The 23,823-nt window shown below is 38.8% G+C and overlaps 1 protein-coding gene across 7 annotated transcripts in view; it reads left to right on the forward strand.

Annotated features, from left to right (window-relative positions):
- The window catches only part of KIAA1217 (KIAA1217 ortholog), a 502,750-nt gene that overhangs the window by 374,356 nt on the left and 104,571 nt on the right, over nt 1–23,823 (forward strand). For all 7 annotated transcript variants that reach the window (XM_089533368.1, XM_089533371.1, XM_089533369.1 and 4 more), the window contains 2 exons: nt 15,651–15,849; nt 23,145–23,238. In XM_089533368.1, coding sequence (XP_089389494.1) covers nt 15,651–15,849; nt 23,145–23,238 — 293 coding nt within the window. The remainder of the gene's footprint in view (nt 1–15,650; nt 15,850–23,144; nt 23,239–23,823) is intronic.

Here is a 23,823-nt window from a genome sequence, read left to right on the forward strand (position 1 = left end):
TGGAGCATGGCGAGTTCAGCAATGTGTTCAGAAAGAAAACAGATATTGCTCATTATCATGACTGAAGGCTGATAGAAATATTGAAACCCTCCCCTCCCAACAGTGAACGGAGAAAAGGACTTCTGAAATAATTCCATAATATTCAGTAAACTCCAGAAGAAAGGAAAATCTATAAAATGTTGAAGGTATTTTTGTGTCTGTGTCCCAAACTTTCTTCATGTGAAAACTGGTGATCAATATTTCTTTGTTGTTCTTATGGCAGAAGTGAGAATCATGCAGGCTGTAGGCCATAGATGATTCCTCATAGGCATATGTGCAGCTCAAAGGCCTCACCAGGAAGCCATGAGCATCCTTGGTTTTTGGTTAAAAAGGGAGTTGCAGTCTGTCCTTTAAATAAGATGCAGCAAACTTTGTCACCTTTTAAAAGTTTTTTTAAAAATATCTCTCCATGCCACCTTGAAGGGCCCATTCATGCTACATAATTATAATGCTATCGTTCCACTTTCAACTAATTTGACTCTCTCCTATGGATTCCTACGATCGGCAGTTTAGGGAAGGGATTTTAGACTTCTCAGCCAGAGACCTCCAGTGGCTCAACAGACTACAAACCTCAGACTCCATAGGATGTAGCCATGGCAATTAAAGTGAAATAATAGTGCTATAACTATGTAGTGTGGATGGGTCACAGATGTGCACTTCCAGCCCTACCTAGTTTTGTGGCGTTTTTTAATTTTAATTTTTGCAGTGAAAATCAACCTGTCGCAAAGTTGGTTATACTAGTTCCTTTAGACTAGAACCCCCACCTGGATGGAGGGTGAAGTAAATTGCAGACAGACACATATGGAAGGCAACAGGGTTGAGTGTGGTGATAGATACTGTTTTCTGCTTATATTCTGGTGCCTGGACTAATATTCCTTCTTGTGACTCCTCATTTAGTGGCTGTCTCTTCCTTGAATAAAATAACAAATAGGCCAATCATGGTAAGCTCAAGCATTATGATCTAAAAGCCATATTAGGAAGATTTGTTCTTTTCTATTCTCTAAGACCCGGTCCATATGTGACATATGACCCATGAAATGGGCTCCCAAAGGAATTGACAAATCACCATCATCACCTGCTCTCCCCCTTTTCCATTCTGTATGTTTTTAATTGATTGGTCTTTCATAAATCTTGCTGGAGAACAGAACTCTGGCATGCATTTCCCCCCTTTCCATAGCAGCAGGCAGCTCATAATCTCAAAGAAAATGCTTTAATGCCCTTGCAAAACACTGACAAAGGCAGGGTGGAATGGTGGATATATTTGGAGGGGTGGAAACATAATTTATCTTGGCTGAGATTCCAAAATAGATTAAGGAAGTTCAAGGAAAGAGAGCTTCTCATCTCTCTTCCCCAAAATCTTTTTTCCAGTGGATCCCTGTCGGGTGGGTTAGAGAGCCCTATTGAACCATATGGAATGGGATCCTGGGGGAAGGGGAGATCACCTAAACTTGGAACAACCTCCAATGTACAAGCAACACAATGCAAGAAACAAGGTGCCTGTAAGGTAGGTTGGGTGAGAGGTAGTGGTAGCTCCAAGGTCACATGGTAAATTACATACTCAAGCAGAACTTTGAACTCAGCTTTCCCTATTCAAAGTCCAGCACTTCCAAAATTATATGGTTCTCTCCAGTAGTTTGTAACTGTAAAAATGGTTGGAATCTAGGGAAAGGGAAAAAATGCAACAATTAATGTGCTGAATTTCCACAATTGGAATAATTTGCATAATATGCATTGTAAATGCACAACTTTGGGGAAGTGGAAAATAGGAACCCTGGGACCATAGAAATTTGAGTCCAAAAAACCTCTGGATGGCCAGTCCTCATCCCATCCTCACTAGAGATCTTTGATCTAGGTTTGGAAGAAAAACTGCTAGTGAACGTTTCTGCATGTTGCCATTAGCAAAAGGCGTGATTTTGTTTCTTTGTTTCCTTGCTTCCTTCCTTTTTTCTTTTTGAGATTCTGGGGCCTACCTGTCCTTTCAAAAGTCTTATTGGGGGCATTTCAATCCTTAGGTTCCTCTTCCATTGCCTTACTTTATATACACAGGTAGTATGCTCAGAAGGACGGCTATCGTCTCACCATATATTATATTCTGTTTTGTATGATATACAAAAAATATTGAGTTGAATCCAGAGTAATGTCATAATTAATTTGTCTCATTGATTTCAGTGGAATTTAAATGCAATTAACAGACTCTGGGTGTAAGCCAGGAAAGCATAAACAGTCTTGAATTACATTCACATTAGCAAGACTGAAATTGTTAACCTGTGTGGTTTATGCTGAATTCTTGTGCCCACTTAAGCCCTACTGAACAGTTGCATTTTTATTTTGGGTAAACATGCATACAATTGTATTGTAAATTCTGTTAATGTTTGAAGTTAACAATGCTCAGTGTGGAAAGCAGAAAACAAACAAACCCAATAAAATAAACTGTTTAATTTAAAAGAATTGGGATTTACCAACATAAGACAATTTAACAAATTAACACCATAGCAAACATTTATAATTAACTACCAATTAATTTTTATAGTTTGGAGGATAGCTGTCAATTATATATATATAAAAAACAGTGTCCTAAACTTTTGTCATGTAAAACATCCTTTGAATTGCATATAATTATAACTTCATCTGTTCACATGGGTCTCTCCATAAATGTGAATATTTTACTGTGTTAACTAGTTGTTTGTACCATATTTGTTCATAAGTGGGGTTTGTTTTGTATCAGAATAAAATTATTGAAATAAATGCTCAATTTGCTCTGCATGGTATACCAAATCTAACACTAGCTATATCTAGATTACACCTACAGTACCTAGATTGCACCAAAAATTTGCAATGTTTGCAAATTTTAATAAAAAATAGTTTTTAAAAGTATCATTTCTCACAATCCTGGAGGTCCTGTTGTTGTTGTTGATATATGTTGTCATGTCAGCTTCAGCTTATGGTTACGCTATGGATGAGAGACCTTCAAGAGACCCAGTAATTATTGACTGCCTTTCTAAGATCTTGGAAATTCGATGTACCGTAACACAGTGTTTCTCTTTTCATTTTGCCTTCATCAGACATTATTACCTTTTCTACTGAGACATGTTGGCTCATGATAAATCCAAAGAGTAATAGCCATTTTAGTCATTTTGGCTTCAAGTGAGAGTTTGCTCTCAGAACCATTGCTGGTGGGGGGGGGGGGGAGGGGCAGTTCATGGTATCTGTAGAACTCCTCCAGCTCACATTTCAGATGACTTGATTATCTTGTCAAATTTCTTTACTATCCAGCGTTCCAATCATACGTAAAAATCATGGCATGATATGATTCTGACTTTGGTATTTAATGGTATTTCTTTATAGTTGAGGATCTTATCTAGTTCCTTCATAGCTGTCTTAGACTTCTTCTGAGGTCTTGACTACAGTCTCCATTTTGGTCAATGACTGAACCAGAGTATAAAATAACAATATTTATGTTTTCCTCATCCACTTTGAATTAATCTAAAATATTGGTGGCCACTTCCCCCCCCCCCTTAATATTCACCTGTAAGTTTACTATTGCACTTTCTTTCTTAACTGCCATCAGTAGTCATTCCAAATCTTTGCTATTTTCTCCTAGTAATATGGTCATCGGCTTAATTTAATTTATTGATGCTTCCTCCCCCAGTTTTCACACCTCCTTCCTCCTGGTCAGATCCCACATTCTGCATGTTCTAGCTATAAATTAAACAAGGTGATAAAATACAGTCTTACCTGACGAGCTTGCCCAACTGTAAACCATTCTGTTTCATCATATTAAGTCTTTACAGTGGCCTCTTGTACAGAGTATAGGTTATGGACATCAGGACAGTCAGATGCCATGGCACACCCATTTCTCTTAGGGTGATCCACCCCCCACCCCCATGATTTTGCTGTTTTGCTGTCATCTGTAAAGCATTTTCTTCTAAAATTCTTTGGTCTGCTCTATGATATCCTGGTACTGGAAAAATCTATCTAGATATGGTACTGCAAATATATTAATGTGCAAATTTGGTAAACAGAAATACAAATAATTGCTGGAGGGAGAGGTTGTTACAGTTTCAACATGGGCAGGGCATTGAAATTTAATCCAATGAGAACTTTTTCCATAATGCAAACAGAAGCTTAGATGGAGTAAGATTTCTCTAGAACAGAGGAGAAAAATGTTAAAGCCTCCTACACACCTACTCATCCTGATCCTCATCAGCATCACTACCCCAAAGTTAATTTCTGCATTTTTAAAATGCACATTAAATAACAAAGATGCATCAAATATACCATTTAGTATGGCCTGAATATGTAAGCCCCACCAGTATCTTTTCTGAGTTTCCACAGTTTTCTCCCAACACATGAGAATGCAAGAGTTTCTGGGCAACTTTTTAAAATGACTTTGGGATTTTGAAAAAAACACAACAATTTCCATAATAAAATATGCTTTTTTATGTAGAAAAATGTGGGTGGGTGATTTGTACAGATAAAGTATTTCCTGCACAAAAAACAACTCTTTTTTTTTGTAAAGGAAATGGCATATTGTACACAAAATACACTGTTTCTTGTGGGAAAATGTTGGGGTAGGTTGCACAAAAACAAGTTTACACAAAAAGCAAGTGCTTCTACGCAAATGAATTTTCTGGGGAAAAAGTCCTGAAGTGTAAATAGTTTCAAACTGTGCATTTTCTTGGCAGCATGTCCGAGTGTGTCAAGATGCTCTTTTACAATCAAGGATAAGAAAATTTGGGTGTATTCTTTCCACTCCCAGCCTAGAGCATAACAGAAATAGAGCACTTATATAGAACTAATGAAGCTAACTTTTCAGTCTCCATTAATGCAGTACACAAAGAAAACAGCCATTTTAAAGCAAATGATAATAATCCCAAACAGTGGGGCTTTTCAGTTCAAATGAATCAATGGATGTACAGTTTCCTATTCTTCTCAACAGATGTGGTGGCAATGAGGCATGTTTTAAGTCCCTCTATTGCAATTTATGATGCAGCTGAATCCAGGTTCTGTTCCTGGATTCATGGCTTTTCCCACAGTGAGGGATAGTAAAGATAGTATAATTAGGAATTTTTGAGTGTGCTTAATGAGGATTAGTGTGATTACAAAAAGACAGGAAATTCAAACAGTGCCTGAATAGGTGGCAATTTCATGCATATGTACTCCTGAGAGGTCTCTTGGATGAAAACATCTGCTGGAAGAAAGTCCATTACTTAGTTCAGAATCTTGCTTCCCACAACATCCAGTTAGATGCCCTCAGGAGGCCTAAAGACTTGTTTTTTTTTCTGGTAAGTGGTATTCAGTTGCATGCTGTCTTTAAGCATGGCACATCTTTGTAGCAGAGCTAAGGAATGTGTGGGCCTCATATGTTCATGAACTGCAGTTCTCAAGAACCCTGATGATGGGCCAAATTGATGGGAGCTGGAATCTGAGAACACCTGGAAGGCCACAGGTCACCACATCCATTTCACATAGCCATAATAGCTAACAGCCACTGATAGGGACATCTTCCTAGAACTTGTTTAATCCTGAAGCCATCTAAACCAGTGTTTCCCATTCTATTTTATGTGGGTAATCAGCAGTTGTTCTTTCCAGTGTGCTGCAGCTGCATATTTGTGCCCATTGACTACAACTGCTTCTTTATTTCCTAGAAACTCACCAAGGACTGGCAGCCAGTGACTTGGTCTCAGTCCAGGGATCACCACTTTGAGTAGCTTTGATCTGACGGCTGTCAGTTTGGCTTGTAGTAGTGAACTGCAGAAATACATCTATATGTTAATCCTCATAAAGAGCATAATATATGATGCACTGTTGTGTGAAGAAAAAGTTTCCTCTGAGTAAATATACATTGCAGGCAGGTCACATATGTGTGCAGTTCTAGACTCTCTAAAATATTATCCCCTCAGGCAGTGGCTGTCAAGGGAATACTATCCATAGCCCTTTGAGGTTGGTGACAGAAATCACATTGATTTAAATGGCATAGGGCTGCACTTGAAGGGACTAGCAAGACATACCATTTGTTAAAGGCTTCTGAAATTTCCATCCTCCATCCTTAGGGCAAGGATGGGAAACATGTGTCCCTCTACCGCACTATGCTGGCTGAGGCTTTGGGGAAATGGAGTCGAACAACATCTGGAGGGACCACTCATTTCTTACCGCTGCTGTACAGATTGTTGGAGGTGAATTCTTTGACATGTAGAATTTAACAAGACGTTTATGATATTTCCTTAATCAGAGGGACTTCTTCCCCTGACTGAGGGCTCATTCACACTAGCGTTTTTGTGACAAGTAAATCCGGGGAGATTCAATGATGCAATACTGAATCAAAGTTCCCACTATGTTTACCCCTACAGAATATCTCAGGGGCAATTTAACTCTTACACATTACCATTTGTATCAATTTAAAATGGTGCCATTTCGATCATTCTCAGGTTTTTAAAAAACTGTTAATCAAATTATGCACACCTTTGTCATACTGATGATGCAAATATTTAAAGGCGCAATCTACTGTGGCCATGCAATAGCAAATATGTGCATAAGCTGTCCATTTTTTTTAAAAGAACATCATCTAATGATGTTCCCAGGAGAACCCCCTCCCTGGCTTTGGTGAGCTCTGGTCTGGGAATCAGACATCGGTGCAAATAAGGAGACTAAATGACTGGCAGAAGAGGGGGGGATGCCAGGCTGTGTTCTAAAGAGACCACTTTCCAAAGCATAGGAAGTTTGAATCCACTGCATTTCTGGACCTGGTTTTTTTTTTGTTTGTTTGTTTTGTTTTTTGCTCCCACAACCAAGTGCCCAGAGAGAAAAACAATGGCACTTGGCTGGCAGGGAGAGAGCAAAGGGGTGGGCATGATCCGTCCCTGCACATTAATCCCTCTCTCCTGGATACCATAAATGGGATTGGGAGCAAGTTCACATTGATGGCATCCTGATAAAACACGGTGCTTTGGGAAACAATGAGGGGGGGGGGGGTTGATCTTGGGAAAAACTGGTTAAGGGGGATTTCTGCTGGCCCCCCTTGAATTTGGGTCAGGAAAAACCAGGGCAAGTGTGAACGACCCCCTTTTAAACAGGTTTGCAAATCAGTTTATAATGTTGTGTGAACAGCCCCCTGACAGGAGCTGATGAAAATATTTAAAATAAGTCAACCCCAAATGTTTTTGTTTGGCATTATGTTTGCTAAATTCCAGAAAGCTTCACAGGACATGTACAGTGTTCCCACTCCTGTCTATCTGCTACAGCATCAGCAACTGACATTAAAGTGTGTAGAGGGTTTTAACAATAGACAGTGATTTATTAGCTAGAAATGAGTTCAAAGACTTTAGGTTTCACACCATTTCCCAGCTCCAAACAAGCCATCATTAGAGTCCTGAATTGCCTCGTTAAACATTAATGCATCTTGAGTGATTCTCTTTTTTCTGCATTATTCCCTTTCCATCAAGTTGTGGTACTGCAGTTCAAAACCATTTCCAAATACATCATGTGAAAAGTTCAGAATGTGGCAGCCAGATTATTGGTCAGTACTGGGCTGCTTGAAAGTTTTTGATACTGAAATGTTCTCATTGGCTTCCAGTTTTATCCCACATACAGCTGAAAGGGCTGCCTTGTACATGAGGAGTTCAGGATTTGGGTATCTGGAAGATGACCCATGAAAAGGTCAAGCCTGAAATCTCCCTGGAAGCCAAGATTATTAAATTGAAGCTGTCAAACTTTGACCACATCATGAGAAGGCACGACTCATTAGAAAATACAATACTGCTAGGAAAGGTAGAGGGTAGCAGAAACAGAGGAAGATTTCAGGCCAGATGTATAGACTAAAACAGGGAAGTAATGGGCCTGAATCTACAGGACTTCAGCAGTGGGGGCTTAGAGATGTCTCATCCATAGGGTCATCATGAGTTAGGGTCAAATTGAGAGCAACAGCAACAACAAAATAACCCATCCCGTAAAACAGGCTGAGCATATGGAGGGGCTGAGAGGGCCATTTTTATAATCATCTTGCTTTTCCTCCTGTTTTATTATTCCTTTCTTTTTAAAATTTATTGTTAATTCTGGAATTACTTTTCTTGAAAGAGAGGGCATAGAAATTTAAAGATTAAATAAACCTTCATTGATTTAGGAACAGAACGCAAAGAGATAGCTATGTTAGTCTGTGTCAGCAAAAGAAGTAATCAAGAAATCAAGTAGCATCTTGAGATGATGGTGATGATGACAATATTTATTTATATCCCACCTTTTTCCCAGCCTAGGGCTCAAGGAATCTTACAAAAGCTAAAAGAAACATAGCTAAAAACTATACTAAATGTACTGCAGCCACTCACTCACAAACCATAAGGTTGCGAGTTCAATACCAGCAAAAGGGCTCAAGCTCGACTCAGGCTTGCATCCTTCTGAGGTGGCTAAAATGAGTACCCAGATTGTTAGGGGCAATTAGCTTACACTTTGTAAACCGCTTAGGGAGTGCTTAAGTGTACTGATAAGCGATATAGAAATGTACTTGCTATTGCTATACCAAATACAAAAGTTAAAAATATCAAAACTATGCATACATTTAAGACCAGTTTAAAAACATAGCTATTAAAAATAACAAATAAAACACGGTAAAAGTAACTTGTTTTAATAAGCCTTGTAGATTCCAGTCTGCTTCACCAAATAGACAAATATACAAAAAAGGGTGGGGGGGTTTAAAGGGAGTTTGAAATCTAATGGAAAGCAAAACATTGTATTTTTGCATTATTTTCAAGACGGTGTGCTAGCTCTCTCTCTCTCTCTCTCTTTCATACACTCACACATACAGACATGTCCATTCACAGAGGCTTTACTCCAAGCATCTGATGGAGTCCACTAGAGTCCACAAAACATATGCTAGAATAAACTGGTCTGTCCAAAAGGTACAACTGGATTCCTTTTTAATGTCTTCAAGTATGTCAGGGGCTAACATGTAGAAAAGCATGAAATTCCATTCTCTGCCTGCCCAGAAGATACAACTCAGTCTAGGGCTTGAGTTAAAGAAGGTTAGATTTTAACTGGACATTGGGAGAATGGTTTTTGGAGCATTTACCAATTGCCTTGGGAGGGGAGAAGACTGAGTCACCGCCTGGAGATCTTCAAATAGAGGGTCTGTATTTCCTGCACCTGGAAAGTTAGACTGCGTGGCCTTCAAGACCCCTTCCAACTCTCTAATTCTACAAATTGGTGCTTGGTTTGTCTCTAAGCTCAGTGACTGCATTCTTGTATAGCTTCAAGTCACTTCAGTGTGGCTTTAGCAGAAGTTGCATCTGTCTTAAGAGGTTGCACCTGTCTTTATGAAACTTACCATGTCCATTCCTCCATTTAACCCTTGTCCTTTCCATTGACTTGATTTATTTAGAAGCTGCCTGCAAATATTTGCTGTCCTAGTTAAATATATTCAAGGCGAATGTTCAAGAAAAACAGCCCTAAACAAGAAACTTCAATTACATATGTGAAACAAAAGACTCCCAGGAAACTAAATTGTCCAAAGGTGACCATACTTCCCTTGTTTAGTTTTTCATAAAGCTACAGTAATTTTATTCCTTGTATAACTAAAAAAAGATTTAGTATTAAATATTCCTCATCTTTGCATGAGTTTTTGCAGGACAAAAATGTCCCCCTCTTCTACCTTAATCAGCAATGATGCTGGTGCCTACTGGATTTTTAAAAAAGGTTTATGCTTTGTTGGTTGTGCTTATGTGTTTTCCAGGAATGTGTGCCCAGGGGAAGTGTGAAATGCACACCATCCCAAATAAAGCTGTGTAATCACATTTGTCCCTTACTTTAATCTGCTCTTCCTTTGTGTGTAAGCAGATATCTTGAGAATGCACCCGAAAAAAGGCAATAGAAAGAGCCAAAATACTGTTCAGCATTGCCTCCTTGGCAAACATATATTGTGCGAGCCATGTTAATCTGCAAAAACATTATTTGATAGCCTCACTGCTTCCTGCATTTTATAGGCCAGAAGCTGCAGCATATAAAAATAATATGAACGAATGTAACTTCAATGTTTTTATTGTAATGTCTACCAAGTACTCATGTCCTCTTTTTAAAATGTGCTTGACATAGCTTTATGCAGAGTGATAGAAGTAGTTAGCTAGGAAGTGCTAGGCAGAGCAGTGATATTCTACCATAAACTATAAACTATAAGAGACAAAAATCATAGAATCATAGAGTTAAAAGAAGCAACAATTGCCATCCAGACCAACTCCCTGCCATGCAGGAACACACAATCAAAGTACTCCTGACAGATGGTTATCCGGCCTCTGTTTAAAAACCTCCAAAGAAGGAGACCCCACCACATTCCAAGGCAGCATATCCCACTGCTCTTACCATCAGAAAGGTCTTCCTAATATTTAGGTGGAATCTCTTTTTCTGAAGTTTGGATCTATTGCTCCGGGTCCTAGTCTCTGGAGCAACAGAAAACAGTCTTGCTCCATCCTCAATATGACATTCTTTCAAATACTTAAACATGGCTATAACATGTCCCTTCTTAACCTTCTCTTCCCCAGGTTAAACTTGCCCACCTCCCTAAACCCCTCTTCATAGGGTATTGTTGCTAAACCCTTTACCATTTTGGACACCCTCCTCTAGACATGTTCCAGGTTTCAATATCCTTTTTGAATTGTGGTGGCCAGAACTGGACACAGTATTCCAGGTGAGCTCTGATCAAAGCAGAATAGTGGGGTATTGTTATTCCCCTGATTTGGAATGGAGCCTAGAATCACACTGAATCTTTAAGCAGCTGCATCACACTGTTGTCTCATGTTCAACCTGTGGTCCACTAAAACTTCTAGATCCCTTTCACATGTACTGTTGTCAAGCCAGGTGCTGCCCACCCTATATCTGTATTTTTCATGTTATTTATTTATTTTTGCCTCTAATCTGTTAAAGTCATTTTGAATTATGTTCCTGTCTTCTGAGGTATTAGCTACCCCTCCTAATTTGGTGTCATCTGAAAATTTGATAGGTTTGTTTCTGGGCACAGTTCAAAGTGCTGGTTATGACCTATAAAGCCCTATATGGCTCAGATCTGCACCGTTTGGCTGACTGTGAGCCCATACAGACAGACCAAAATAAAGCTGCTTTGGGTCACTTTGGAGGTATGTTGTTTAAATGATGCATGCATCCTAAGAGGCCAGAAGCCATGCCAAAGCCACGCTCCAGTCCTAAGGACTGCAGCGTAGCTTTGGTGCAGCTTCTGGCCTCTTAAGATGTGCGTGTCATTTAAACAGCATACCTCCAAAGTGACCTGAAGCAGCTTTATTTTGGTTGGGTCTGTACGGGTCCTGTATCTCCTTGTATGAAGTGGTCTGGGCTATGAGATCCTCTGGAGAGATCCTTTTCTCCATCCCACCACCATCACAAGCACAGTTGGTGGAGATGTGAGAGAAGGCTTTCTTGGTGGCTGCGCCTAGACTCTGGAACTCCCTTCCCAGGAAGACTAGAATGGCTACCTCCTTAATGGCCTTTTGCCTGCAGGCTAAGACCTACCTGTTCACACAGGCTTTTAAAACGAAATGTGTGTAAAGGACTGGCTTGGGATGTTATTTCATTTTAAAATGTTTTATAGAGTTTTATCATTGTAAAATATATTTTATTCTTTTAATAGCTATCTATTTTAACATCGTAATAATTTAATTCCTTTTTAATGCACCTTTTTTTCTATTTATTTAAAAATTGTTCTTATTGTTCTTTTAATATTGTGAAGCCTCTCTGAGTCCCAGTTCTGGGGAAAGAGCGGGAAACAAATAATAATAATAATAATAATAATAATAATAATAATAGGTCATTGGATTCCATTTCCCACCACCAATATTCCTCTTGGCCTGATGAAGTGTAATGAGGGCAGTAACTCACATTCATTTAGACTATGTTTTCCAGGTCCCATATTTGTGACCCAGATAGTTGCTAGTGCAGCTTCTGCTGCAGATCAACTCTGTAAGTCTCTGCCCTTCTCCAAACTAGTCCTGACACTTAATGCTGGCTTGTTACTTTGCAGAGTATTAGCTGGTTTCTGAATCCTCAAACTCTTTAATGGGTTATGTCTTGACACAGCTGTACCAAGACTCTGTTACAAATATATTCATCTCTCCCTGGTGGCTGGATTGGATATACAGTGGCCCCTCCATTTTTGCGGACTTGAAGTCTTGATTATTCATGGAGAGGCAAGCCCCATTGGCTAACATAGCGCGCATGGCCATTCAAGCCAAAGTAATGGGGCTTGAATATATGCAGGTTTCCGCATATATAAATGGAGGGGCGATTGTAGTAATTCTCCGGGATGCCTAACTCTGTATTATAGCCATCAGATACCCTGGAATCATGATGTCTCAGGGCTCCCTATGATATGCAACAGATAATTGCAAGAAGTCAAAAAGTTTCACTTGTGATTCCAGGCCCAAACTTGGGAATATGTTTAATGCCACAACAGTTGCTTTTGAGAAAGTATGCATAAGATCACATTGATTCACTTTTATCCTTGCTGTTTCTACAGTATTTGCTCCACTCACTTTCCTGGGCTGGTTACTTCACATTGTGTTTAATTTCATCATCAAAGCAAAGAAGGCTTTCAGCAAAACCATAAATGTTTTATCCACAACAACAACTCAAGAACTTTGTATTAGCTATGTGTTAGCTACTGCCTGTATTTTATGTAGCAGATCTCACCAGCAGATTACATGAAGACACAAATATTACAGATCTTTTCTTATCTTAGTATGAAGGATATGTAAATATTGGGTGAGAGCAGCTAATGGAAAGCTAATGCATAATGCCCCAGGCTAGAAATACCACAAAGATCATGAAGGTGACCTCAACATAAGCGCTGGAAGCATACTTTGCAATGTTGGAAAAGCTTGTGCTGAGGATGGCAATAATAATGACTGTATGAAAGGAATTTACCCTATACTTCAGGAAGTGTTAATTATTATAAGGTCTCTGTTTATCTTTGAAGAATTCGGTTCTTGACAAAAGATAGTAGTTCTGTCTTTGTGTATCTAGATATTTGTCTGTATTGATAGTGTCTTGCTGTTTCAAAAAAGTGCTCCCTGATAATATATGGTTTGGAAACATGTGGTCTTACATTATGAAGTTAGTGTTTTCCCAAACCTATCCCTTCTCCATTTTGTGCAGTGCTGTTTCAGGAGGTGAGGGGGAATGCTAATGTAATGATTTTGTATTACATTATAACTATGTGTTACTGAGGGAAGGGGGAATATGTGCATTGGTATAAAAGACACAGGTCCCAACAAGAAAATAATAAGAGGGTAGCAACATAGCTCAGCATTAAGCATATGTATTGTATGCAGAAAGTCCCAGGATCAAGCCATTTAGGTTGAAAAGGATCCCCATCTTAGCCCTGGAGTGATAAACACACAGTCTACGGTTCTGTGTACTCAACAGCCATAGATGTGGCCTCACAAAAGTAACCCATCCCACTACTATCTTTGAACTCTCCATACTAGCATACATCTTGCACTTTGTGTTTCTACTGAAAATAGTGCTTCAGGGAGGAATCGTCCTCACTAAAATCAAGACACATATGCCTTGCTTCCAAAGACAATAGCATTTTCAAGATCAAACTTGTTTTTAAGAAGTTTTTAAAGTGAATTCTTATCACCAGAGTGGCAAAGTTGATGGTGATAGAATGTGGCTCCCATTGGGTAAATAAATTTAGGCCTCAAAAGTTCCCTAGCCCTAATCTAGACCAAGCAAGATGGACTACCCCAGTGTAAACTGAACAAAATTAATTCAAGATAGGACCTAATATATAAGTTCCTAAATAGGTACTGTGTTCATTATGTGTATCCACAGGAGATAAATACCTAGTTCACCAGTATTATAGACATTCATACATCCCATTGGTCCTGGCACTTACAAAATTAGATATGCTAGCCACTTCAAGTCATTTCCAATTATTATTACTCTAAGGCAAATCTATCACAAGGTTTTCTTGGCAAGATTTGTTCAGAGGAGGTTTGCTTTTGCCTTCCTCTGAGGCCGAGAGAGTGTGACTTGCCCATGGTCACCCAGTGGGTTTCCTAGGGTGAATTTGAATCTGTCTCCAGAGTCATATTACAAGGCTCAAACCACTGTACCATGTTAGCTCCTAAATAGTTCTGTTCTTTTAATTACTGTAACCAGTTTTCCACTGTAACCAGTTCCCAACTTAACATTTGAAAATGGATATCTCTGAAATTTAAAATGTCCACACAGTTTAAACAACAAGCAAACAAGGGACATGAATAAGTATCATCCTTGGATGAACAGCATGGGACAGAATAGCAAGAAGGGGATTTTCAGTTTAAGCAGCTAGTTCAAACATTCTGCAGATTTTAAAAACCCTGCACAGCAAATCTTTGCAAGCCATCAGCATCTGCTGGAAATATTGAATGTATATGTATTTGCCTTCAAGTCTCCTGTCAACTTAATTTCACAGGGATTTCTTAGGCAATGAATTCTCAGAGGTGGTTTTGCCATTTCCCACTTATATAATGTAGCTACATCACCTGGACATTATTTGAGGTCTCCCATCCAAGTACTGACCAGAGCTGACTCTGCTTAGATTTCAAGATCAGACAGGAACTGATGCCTTTGGAGTATTCAAACTAATATTGAGTCAGGGCAATGAAATTTAGACAGCTTTTGTTTTGTTGCAGTCTTAACAATCTCATTGGATTTGTTGCCCCATGCAACATTAGTGCTGACTAGAGAGATATGTTTCCCACTTCTCAAATGGAAATATTGTGATAATGTAATTTTCATTTTTATGCATTATTCTTGAAGTACACATTTTCTTCATTGGTTAAAGCATGTTTATGTACATTTTTAATTTCATCTTTGGTTTGCATACAATATGCTCCTTTCTCACAGACTTGACGTCTGCGGTCTTGGATATAAATGGAGGGGTGGCACACACTCCATTCAAGCGGCCTTCATTATTATCAATGGGATGTGCCCCGTGGCACACACTCCATTCAAGCCTATGGGTTTGAATATTGGCAAGTCTCAATTTTTGCAGGGGGATCTGGAACGGATCCCCGCGAAAACAGAGGGCCAACTGTAGTGGCATATAATTTGGGAGGGAAAGAAAAAAAGAAGACTCTGGTAACTATATTCTCCTCCTGATAATGGGAAACCAAGAAATATCTACCTACATTTGATAACAATTTCTCAGAACTGTGAAATGGATAAGTTCTTTAAAAACTCAATGAATGCAAATTTCTTTCTCATCCCTGAGGTTGAGCATTTGGAAAAAGTAACCTTTCTGCAGCAATGCTGGAGGCAGACTAACTGAAGATCAGACCAAATAAACATCTTCCTGACAGCATTTGTATGTCTTGGGAGCAGATAATCAATAGCCGTAGGGAATTATACTCCTTTCCCAATATTGAATTAAAAAGAATATATACTACTACTCTCTCTCTCTGTCTCCCCCCTCCTCCATGTGCATATATGTCTTTCCTAGGTTAGTGTTGGAAAAGGGGTAAATATGGGCCAGGTTCTTGTGTAAACAAGCCTCTTTAACTCTTCTCTGGTATAGCTTCTGAAGTCAATGTTTGTTCATTTTAACCAAGATGTTCATTTTTTGCTCACAGGTGCTTTATATCTTCAGTATGGAGATGAAACTAAACAGCTAAGGATGCCTAATGAGATCACAAGCACAGACACAATCCGTGCCCTCTTTGTAAGTGCCTTCCCCCAGCAGCTGACAATGAAAATGCTGGAATCCCCCAGTGTCGCGATATACATCAAGGATGAAAGCAGGAATATCTATTATGAATTAAGTGATGTAAGGTGAGTAAAAATATGTGCCTTTGATTGGATTTGTTCAATGCACGTAGATTATAGTGAACATAGATAAGGTGGAGGGGGCTTCTTTTTATCAAGGTTTACAATATTGGGCATGGATGGAAAATGACTGCCCCTCTGATGTTGTTAAAATGGAGGAATGATCATCATTGGCTATGCTGGCTCAAGCTGATTCCCTTTGGGATAATATGCGGTACACATAGCAGGGGAGGAGATAAAAATAAGTAGGCTCACTCAGTGATGTAGCTATAGGCAGGGGGTCAAAATGAGGGCATTGCCACCCCAAATATGAATTCTACCCCAAATGAAATTTTCCTTCAGTCCCCAAATTTCTAGCATTCCAGGGAGTGAGATGTTGGAAATTATTTGCACTTAGAATTCTTACAGGACCAGTGTGATGTGGTGATTTGAGCATTGGACTCTGACTCTAGAGACCAGAGTTTGAATCCTCAGCCATGGAAACACATTAGGTGACCTTGGGCAAATCACATTCTCTCAACATCAGAGGAAGGCAAATCTTGACAAGAAAACCCAGTTATAGGTTCACTTTACGGTTGCCATATGTTAGAAACAAGTTTAAAGCACACAGCAACAACAGAACTCTTATATTTGATGTGTTCATATTCCCACTGTAATGTTGCTTGTCCCTTTTCTTTGCATGCCTAAACTGGACAGTGGGCCCTTGGTATCCCCTGGGGTTTGGTTCCTGCTCTCAGCCACTCACCCAGTGGATACCAAAATCTGTGGATGCTCAAGTCTCATTATATATAATGGCATAGTAAAATGGTGTCCCTTATATAAAATGGCAAAATCGAAGTTTGCTTTTGGGATTAAAATAAAAAAGATTTTCAAGCCATGGATGGTAGAATCTGTGAATGTAAGATCTGGAGAGCTGGCTGTATTTTAAAATTCTCAACTGAAGGTTTAAATTACTGTAGCCCTAGAAATTTTGTTTATTCTGTTTTAACGTTCACTTTTTGTATGTTTCTAATTGTATTGTTCTTTTAAATTGTAAGTTGCTTTGCATCCCAGTTTTGGGACAAAAGTGGGATACAAATAAATACAACAACAGCGACATTATTATTAGTAGTATTATTATTAGGGAATATTAACATTTTATATATGTGTGTGTGGCATTGCTTGTATTACTATGTTTTGAGTATTTTGAAATGGCCCTCGGGCTATTCAATAAACTTGTTTGTTATTAGGGAATAAGAGCCAGAATTCTTATTTGGCAGGGGGGAGTTAGCTGCACACCTGAGCCAACCATTTTTTATTTTTACCATCTCTCTCTCTCTCTCTCTCTCCTTTTTCTTCCCTGCCTTTCATGCTTCTGTGAACAGATGAGCTCTCTCTTGCCAGAAGCCTAAATTAATCACTTGTGTAAAGCTTGTGCAATTAAGCCAAGGACCACATAGCATCCTTGGGCTCAGGTTGTCCAGCCCAAGCATAAAAGAACAGAGGCAAGGATAAAGATGGAACAAAAAGCTGAAGCAGTTCCTGTTCTGTTGGTGTCAATGCAGAGTAGAGAGGCAGTGTGACATAGTGGTTTGAGTGCTGGGCTATGACTATGGAGACCAGGATTCGATTCCTAGCTCGGCCATGAAATCAGCTGGATGACCTTGGGCAAGTCACATGCTTTCATCCTCTGAACAAATCTTGCCAAGACAACCACATGATAGGTTCTTCATAGGTCAGAAAGGATTTGAAGGAACACAACAACAAGCTCTGATTTGCTTCACTTTTCTGTTCCTCTTTAGTTTCATGTTACCCAAGTACAACATTTCAAGCTGCTCTACTAGAAAAACTCCCAATGTGGGAAGTAGTTCAAGCACCTTTTGAACAGTAGTGTTAGTTTTAAATTGAAATGGATAAATGTGAAATGTTGGGGGGGTTGTACTAACCCCCCAAGAAACTGTAAAGGGCAACCCCACTGCAAAAAAAATAAAATAAAATAAAATCATTTTTACTCCAAAATGCCCTTTGGTGGTGCAGGTGACATTTCACCATGTTTGACGGAAACACCCACGTTTGGAGTGGTTGAGATTGTTTTCTGCCGATCCAGAGATTAGAACATGAACCAATGACTTCAAATTACAAGAAAAGAGATTCAACTTATACATTAGGAATAACATCTTTACTGTAAGAGGTGTTCAACAGTGGAATAGGCTGGCTTGGAGGGTGGTGGACTCACCTTCTTTGATGGTCTTTAAATAGAGGTTCAGTGGGCATCCTTCAGGAGCGCTTTAGTTGCATCTTCTTGCATACCAGGGGTTTGACTATATGGCTAGTTCTAGGGTTCTGTGGTTTCAAGCCAAGGTTTCAAGCCTTTTTTTAACAACAGAAAGTGACTAGAAGTTACTTCCAGTTCAATTTCGTTTTGTTTAAAGCATCTTCTGGGCCTAAAATGCCTCAAAGGGGGGCCAAAAATGTGCACAAATAGCCCCCACATCTCTTTTTTTTTATTGGCAAAAATACTTTAACTCCCCACTGTGTGGGGGAGGGCTGGAGCTCATGAAAATGACCCTGGGGTGTATATGTGGCCCTGGGGTTGACACTTCGTTCACCCCTTTTTAAAATTATATGAGGATTCAGAAGAACAGGGAGTATGAGCTGCTGTCTTTGTATCACTCTTTTGTCAAATGACGGGCTTAAATTTCAAAACATGATGGTAGAGTCTCAGTAGATAGTTGGAGTTCAAGTTACAGACGAATCATGTTTGTAGATGAAGATGACAGCAATGATAGTGATAATTCCCTAGATCTCCCTACAGAGGGAGAGACTAGGCTGGTTTTCTCTTTATTGTTTTTCTGCCAGCCTGCAAAAGATCTTTTTATACCTTTAGGTCTTTGGCAATTGACTTGACTTGCTGCAGAAAAGGTTTTTTAACTGGATGGATGCTGGCTTTTCTCCTGTTGGTGTGGTTTTAAAATTAAATTCCAAAAATTCAATTAAAATATAATATGAATACAAAGATAACTTTTTCCTTGGATTCTACTATCGTATTTGAAACTGAAATTTTAAAAATTCAATTAAAACATAAAATGTATCCAAGCATAGCATGCTTAATTTAATTGTAAACTGCCTTGAGTCCTGTTTTGGGCAGAAAAGGTAAGATAAAAATCAAATAAATGAACAAATGAATGGATTAAAATCACTGATAGGCGCCTGACTGGATTCTAGGGAAAATACAGCACATTTGGTTTGCATACATTGCTAAAGTTATCTTTGATTTATTCAGCCATGATTTTTTTTTTAAAAAAATGTATTTTAGTACTCTCTTCTTCCTTGTCTTCCTTTCTAGAGAATTGTATTAGAAGGGAAATAGACCAATAAAGTATTAACAACAAAAACAACATTTTAATGCAGCCAGTAAGGTGATTCAGAGGTTAAGAGTATTGGGTTTGGAGGCCAGAAATCTGATGTTCAAATCCTTGCTCAGCAGTGAAGTTCACTGAGTAGTTTTGGTCAAATGTTTCAGCTTAATTTGTCCTTCACAGAATTGTTAGGATAAATAAGATAATGTTTTCTTGATGTTTTATTTAATATTTAATTTAATATTCATATAATAATCACATATTTTGGATTAGCTGGAAAAGTGATGTCCTTTCCTTTCTGGCTTCAGGACTGGCGATCCTTTAAACAGAGCTTTCCACTAACCAAGCTGCTTTGGGTCCCAATTTTAGGAGGAAATCAGGATACAAATTAATATAACAAACAAACAAACCAGCATGGCAATAGGCCCATATTGGCTTGGATTTGTTGGCTGGCATTGTGTGTGTATGTTGCTGATGTAGAAAGTAGCTCTAAGAGGTAAAAGTTGATGGGCACAGCTAGTATAACAGGAGTAAGACACTGGAGAAATAGTCTGCTTGAAGCCAATAGATTTTGTGTGCCTTCCCTCACCAATGCTGTTCAGGACTGAGGACAATCCTTGAGGTTCATGGCACTTTAAGCCTGGAGAAGGAGTGGGGAGGAGAAAAACTGAATATGTTACAAAATAATTGTATTTTGAATAACCATGCTAAATGTCAGGGCATCCAAGACTATTGCCACACAGCCAAGATTACATGCTCTGATGTCCCTTCCATTCCTTCCAACATTTCACAGATCAGAACTGGGACAGGTGTGGCCAAGCAATATCAGAGTGTGGTCAAGATGGTAGAAGTTATTAACAAGGAGGACACACAAGCTAGCAGAGGTTGCCACAGTTTGCTGTTGCCTGAGTCTACAGGGAGGGGCATGTGTGTGCCCTTCCTCTCCAGGGTGACCAGATGTCATAACCACAAAGAAGGACAAGGCACCACAAAATGTAGGACGTGGAGGGAAAATGTTAGATGTTACAAAATTATTCACCACTTGCATAAGATGTATGTATTGATCATTTTTAAAAACGATTATTATTTTTATTTCTATCCTACATATGCCTCCTTTCAAATACAATTGGCTCTACATATCCATGGATTCAACCATCCACAGTTTGAATACATAAACACACGTTCCAAAAAGCAAAGCTTGAATTTGCCATTTTATGTTATGTTGCTGTTGTGTGCCTTCAAGTCGTTTCTGACTTAGGGCGACCCTAAGGCAAACTTACCATGGGGTTTTCTAGGCAAGATTCTTCAAAGGGGGTTTGCCATTGCAAACTGAGAGAGTGTGACTTGCCCATGGTCATCTAGTGGGTTTCATGGCTCAGTGGGGATTCAAACCCTGGTCTCCAGAATCATAGTCCAACATTCAAACCACTATGCCATGCTGGCTCTCCCATTTCACATGAGGGGCATCATTTTACTTTGTCATTGTATTTCGTGGGACTTGAGCCCCCACTGACTTTGGTATCCACAGGCAGGGCATCCTGGAACCAAACCCCAGTGGATACCAAGGGCCCACTATACATTATCATGTGGCCTTTCAATAGAAACATTAAAAATGACATAAAATAATGAAGGAATTCAAAGATATAGCCGGGTTAGTCTATAGAATCAGTTTATAGAGAGATCTTGTAGCACCTTTGAGACTAACAAAAAGAAAGAAGTTGGCAGCATGAGTCCATGAAAGCTCATTCTACCAACTTTTTTCTTTCATTTGGTCTCAAAGGTGCTACAAGATCTTTCTAGATTAAATATACAGCATTCAAAATAAGCAGGACCATTATAAGAACCTGCTACAGTCTTAAGTTCCACAGGCAAGCATTTTCTGAAGATGCCAGCCACAGATGCTGGCGAAACGTCAGGAAGAAAATCTTTTAGAACATGGCCACATAGCCCGAAAAACCCACCAAAAATATGGATGCTGGCCATGAAAGCCTTCGACTTCACATAATTTTATATTGTTTAAATGTGATGGTTTTAATTGTTTTTAAAATTGTATTGTTGGGTTTTAATTGATTTCTTTTGTGAGCCACTTTATGTTTCACTTGAGGAAGAAGTCTGATCGATGATCGATACAGAGAGAGAGAGAGAGAGAGAGAGAAAGAAAACTGAGTGGGCATGAGATAAGGCTCTGGGAACAGTGTTCAAAATCATGGTGTTACTACTGTAAATGCCCTGTTTCCAGTAGTTACCTCTTCTATCTCAGATGGTTGTAGAATATGGTAGAGACACATTAGGATTGCAAAGTACAAGCCTAACATGTCTCAAAAGGCAATGCTTTAGTCATCTACTTGCGAAGGGAAAAGAGAGATAGTAGAGTCTTAAGATGTAGAATACAGTAGAACAGAGGATATTTCAAATTGCAGGAGGAGGATCACATTTTGCAGCATGGCCTTCAGTATGCATATACATATAGAATTTTTATACATACCTTAGGGCCTAGAAGAAGATTTAACACCAAAGAGAAAAGGATAGGATTAAATGTTTCTCCCTGGTTTTCTGTTTGTGGGGAACTGTTTTAAGCAGAAGGGTATTGCCACCTGCAGTCCAAAATAGCACTGCCTCCTTATTCTTTCACATGTGTAAATTCAGCCTTAAAAAGTGTTAAGAGGCAGTGATACATGATGTTATCATAGCACAAAATGCTAGTCAATTTGTGAATGTTTGGGCTTTCATTTGAGTTTCGAAAAGCTTAAATTGCCAATAAATATGAGGGTTTTTTTCTTTTTCTTCTTCTTTTTTTTTTTGGTGGTTCTCATTCAACGTTAACTTTCATTAATGCTAAATGTCTAATTAACCCCATGTTTCTTAACAGCTGGGGATGATCTGCCTCTCCAGCTATCTGTTTTTCCTGACAAGATTGCTTGAAGTCAATTTCAGTGATACATGTCCTAACTAGTAACAGATTCAAGGCAATTGCCAACTGCAGTGTGACTTTAAAAGAAACAAGACCTGTCCAAAAATCCTTCACAATGTGTTTCCCCCCCTCCTTCAGACCATAATCCCAGTGATTAAGATCTGCCCACTAAACTTGTTGCTGCACCTGGAGCAAAGGAATTCAGTCTTTTGTGAAAATTCTCAGGAGGTTCCTGGTGTTAAATGAAAGGGGCATCGTAGTTTTGAGAACATAAGTGTGTTTACATTTTGCCGTCTTTGTGACCAATTTTTGCTGCACCAAGTTTTGCTCCAGATCTCTGATCTGTGAACTATTTGTAAGGTAGGTTCTACGCTAAAAAAACAACTGACTTTTACAATAGTTGTATTGAATCTGTTTTGTGAATTGTAAGTTCGTCTTTCAACTTTGCATGGGTAATTTTTTTTCAAAAATAATGAAAACAAAGCAATGCCTCCATTGTCTTTTGGATGTTGATCACATCACTAAAGTGATCTGCAGTTCATTTTTAGAATATTTACACAGTAGAAATGCTTACTGAAATCACTGTAATTAATGTATCATGATGCTTGGGTCACAATATATGGGATGTGAGCAAGTATTTTCCTCCTAAGGAACTAATCTTGTTTCTTTAAGTTTTCTTTTGATTGTGTGTGCTTATTTCTTTTCCTCCTAGGGAACATTTTTCCCTGATGTTTTGTTTTGATTCTCTGTGCTTATTTCATATCAGATGGATGTGAATCTTCATTTCTTATTGGTAAATAACAAGTAGATTGTGCCAAAAGTAATGCAAATTTGAAAGTTGTTCTGCTTTCATATAGTTTGTTCCACACTCAGCACCTTCAATAAAACTGAAAATTTGCATGGAAGTGGATAATACCTCTCAAAGAATAAGAGATAGTGTGTTTATCTTTTGAAAAGCAGCAGAGAGCCAGAATTTCCACAATAAGCAACACAAAGGGTTAAAATTAAGGTGTTTCATTTATACATTTTTGTGTTTGTTTTTTATACTCTAGGAACATTCAAGATCGATCTTTCCTTAAAGTTTACAACAAAGATCCTGCACATGCATTTAATCACATGCCCAGAGCAGTAAATGGAGACATAAGGGTAAGTAATCAAATAACATTAATTCCCATTGTTGTTTTCTGTTGTACAAGGAAAACATAAATGTGTTGCCAAAGAAAAAAGAATGTACTTAAGGTTTGGTGTACCTGTGTTTCTATTTTACATCTTGATTATTTTGCCAAAAATTATTTGTTGTTAAATCTGAATGGCATCTAGGAGACATTAGAAACTAGAGCATGATATCTAAGAAGTTGGAACCCCCTTTAGGGGGCTGATCAGTCCAAATAGAATGTTGATGTTTGCTTAAATTAAACATGGCTAGCATATTGAGAATGGATCATGGATTTGTATATTTCCTTGCCCCACTGTTCTCTCTCTGTAATTTGTTTAACCCCAGATCATTACACTTTCTGTAGTTATTTATGCTGCCAACCAAAAAAAGGAGGGGGGAGTGGAGGTGGATAGAATGCACCTCAGGTCTTTAACCCTTGCTCAGGGATTGATGGAACATGTACATTTGAATCGTAAGATGTTTCTCTGCTGTCTTTTGGGAACAAATATGTAGCTATCTAGTGATATGATCCACCATTGACTAGCTGTGCCCTGTAACATTTGTATTTTTACTAT

Source organism: Sceloporus occidentalis, unplaced genomic scaffold (assembly GCF_023333645.1).
Source record: "Sceloporus occidentalis isolate IW3139 unplaced genomic scaffold, rSceOcc1.0.p SCAF_7, whole genome shotgun sequence".
NCBI lineage: Eukaryota > Metazoa > Chordata > Lepidosauria > Squamata > Phrynosomatidae > Sceloporus > Sceloporus occidentalis.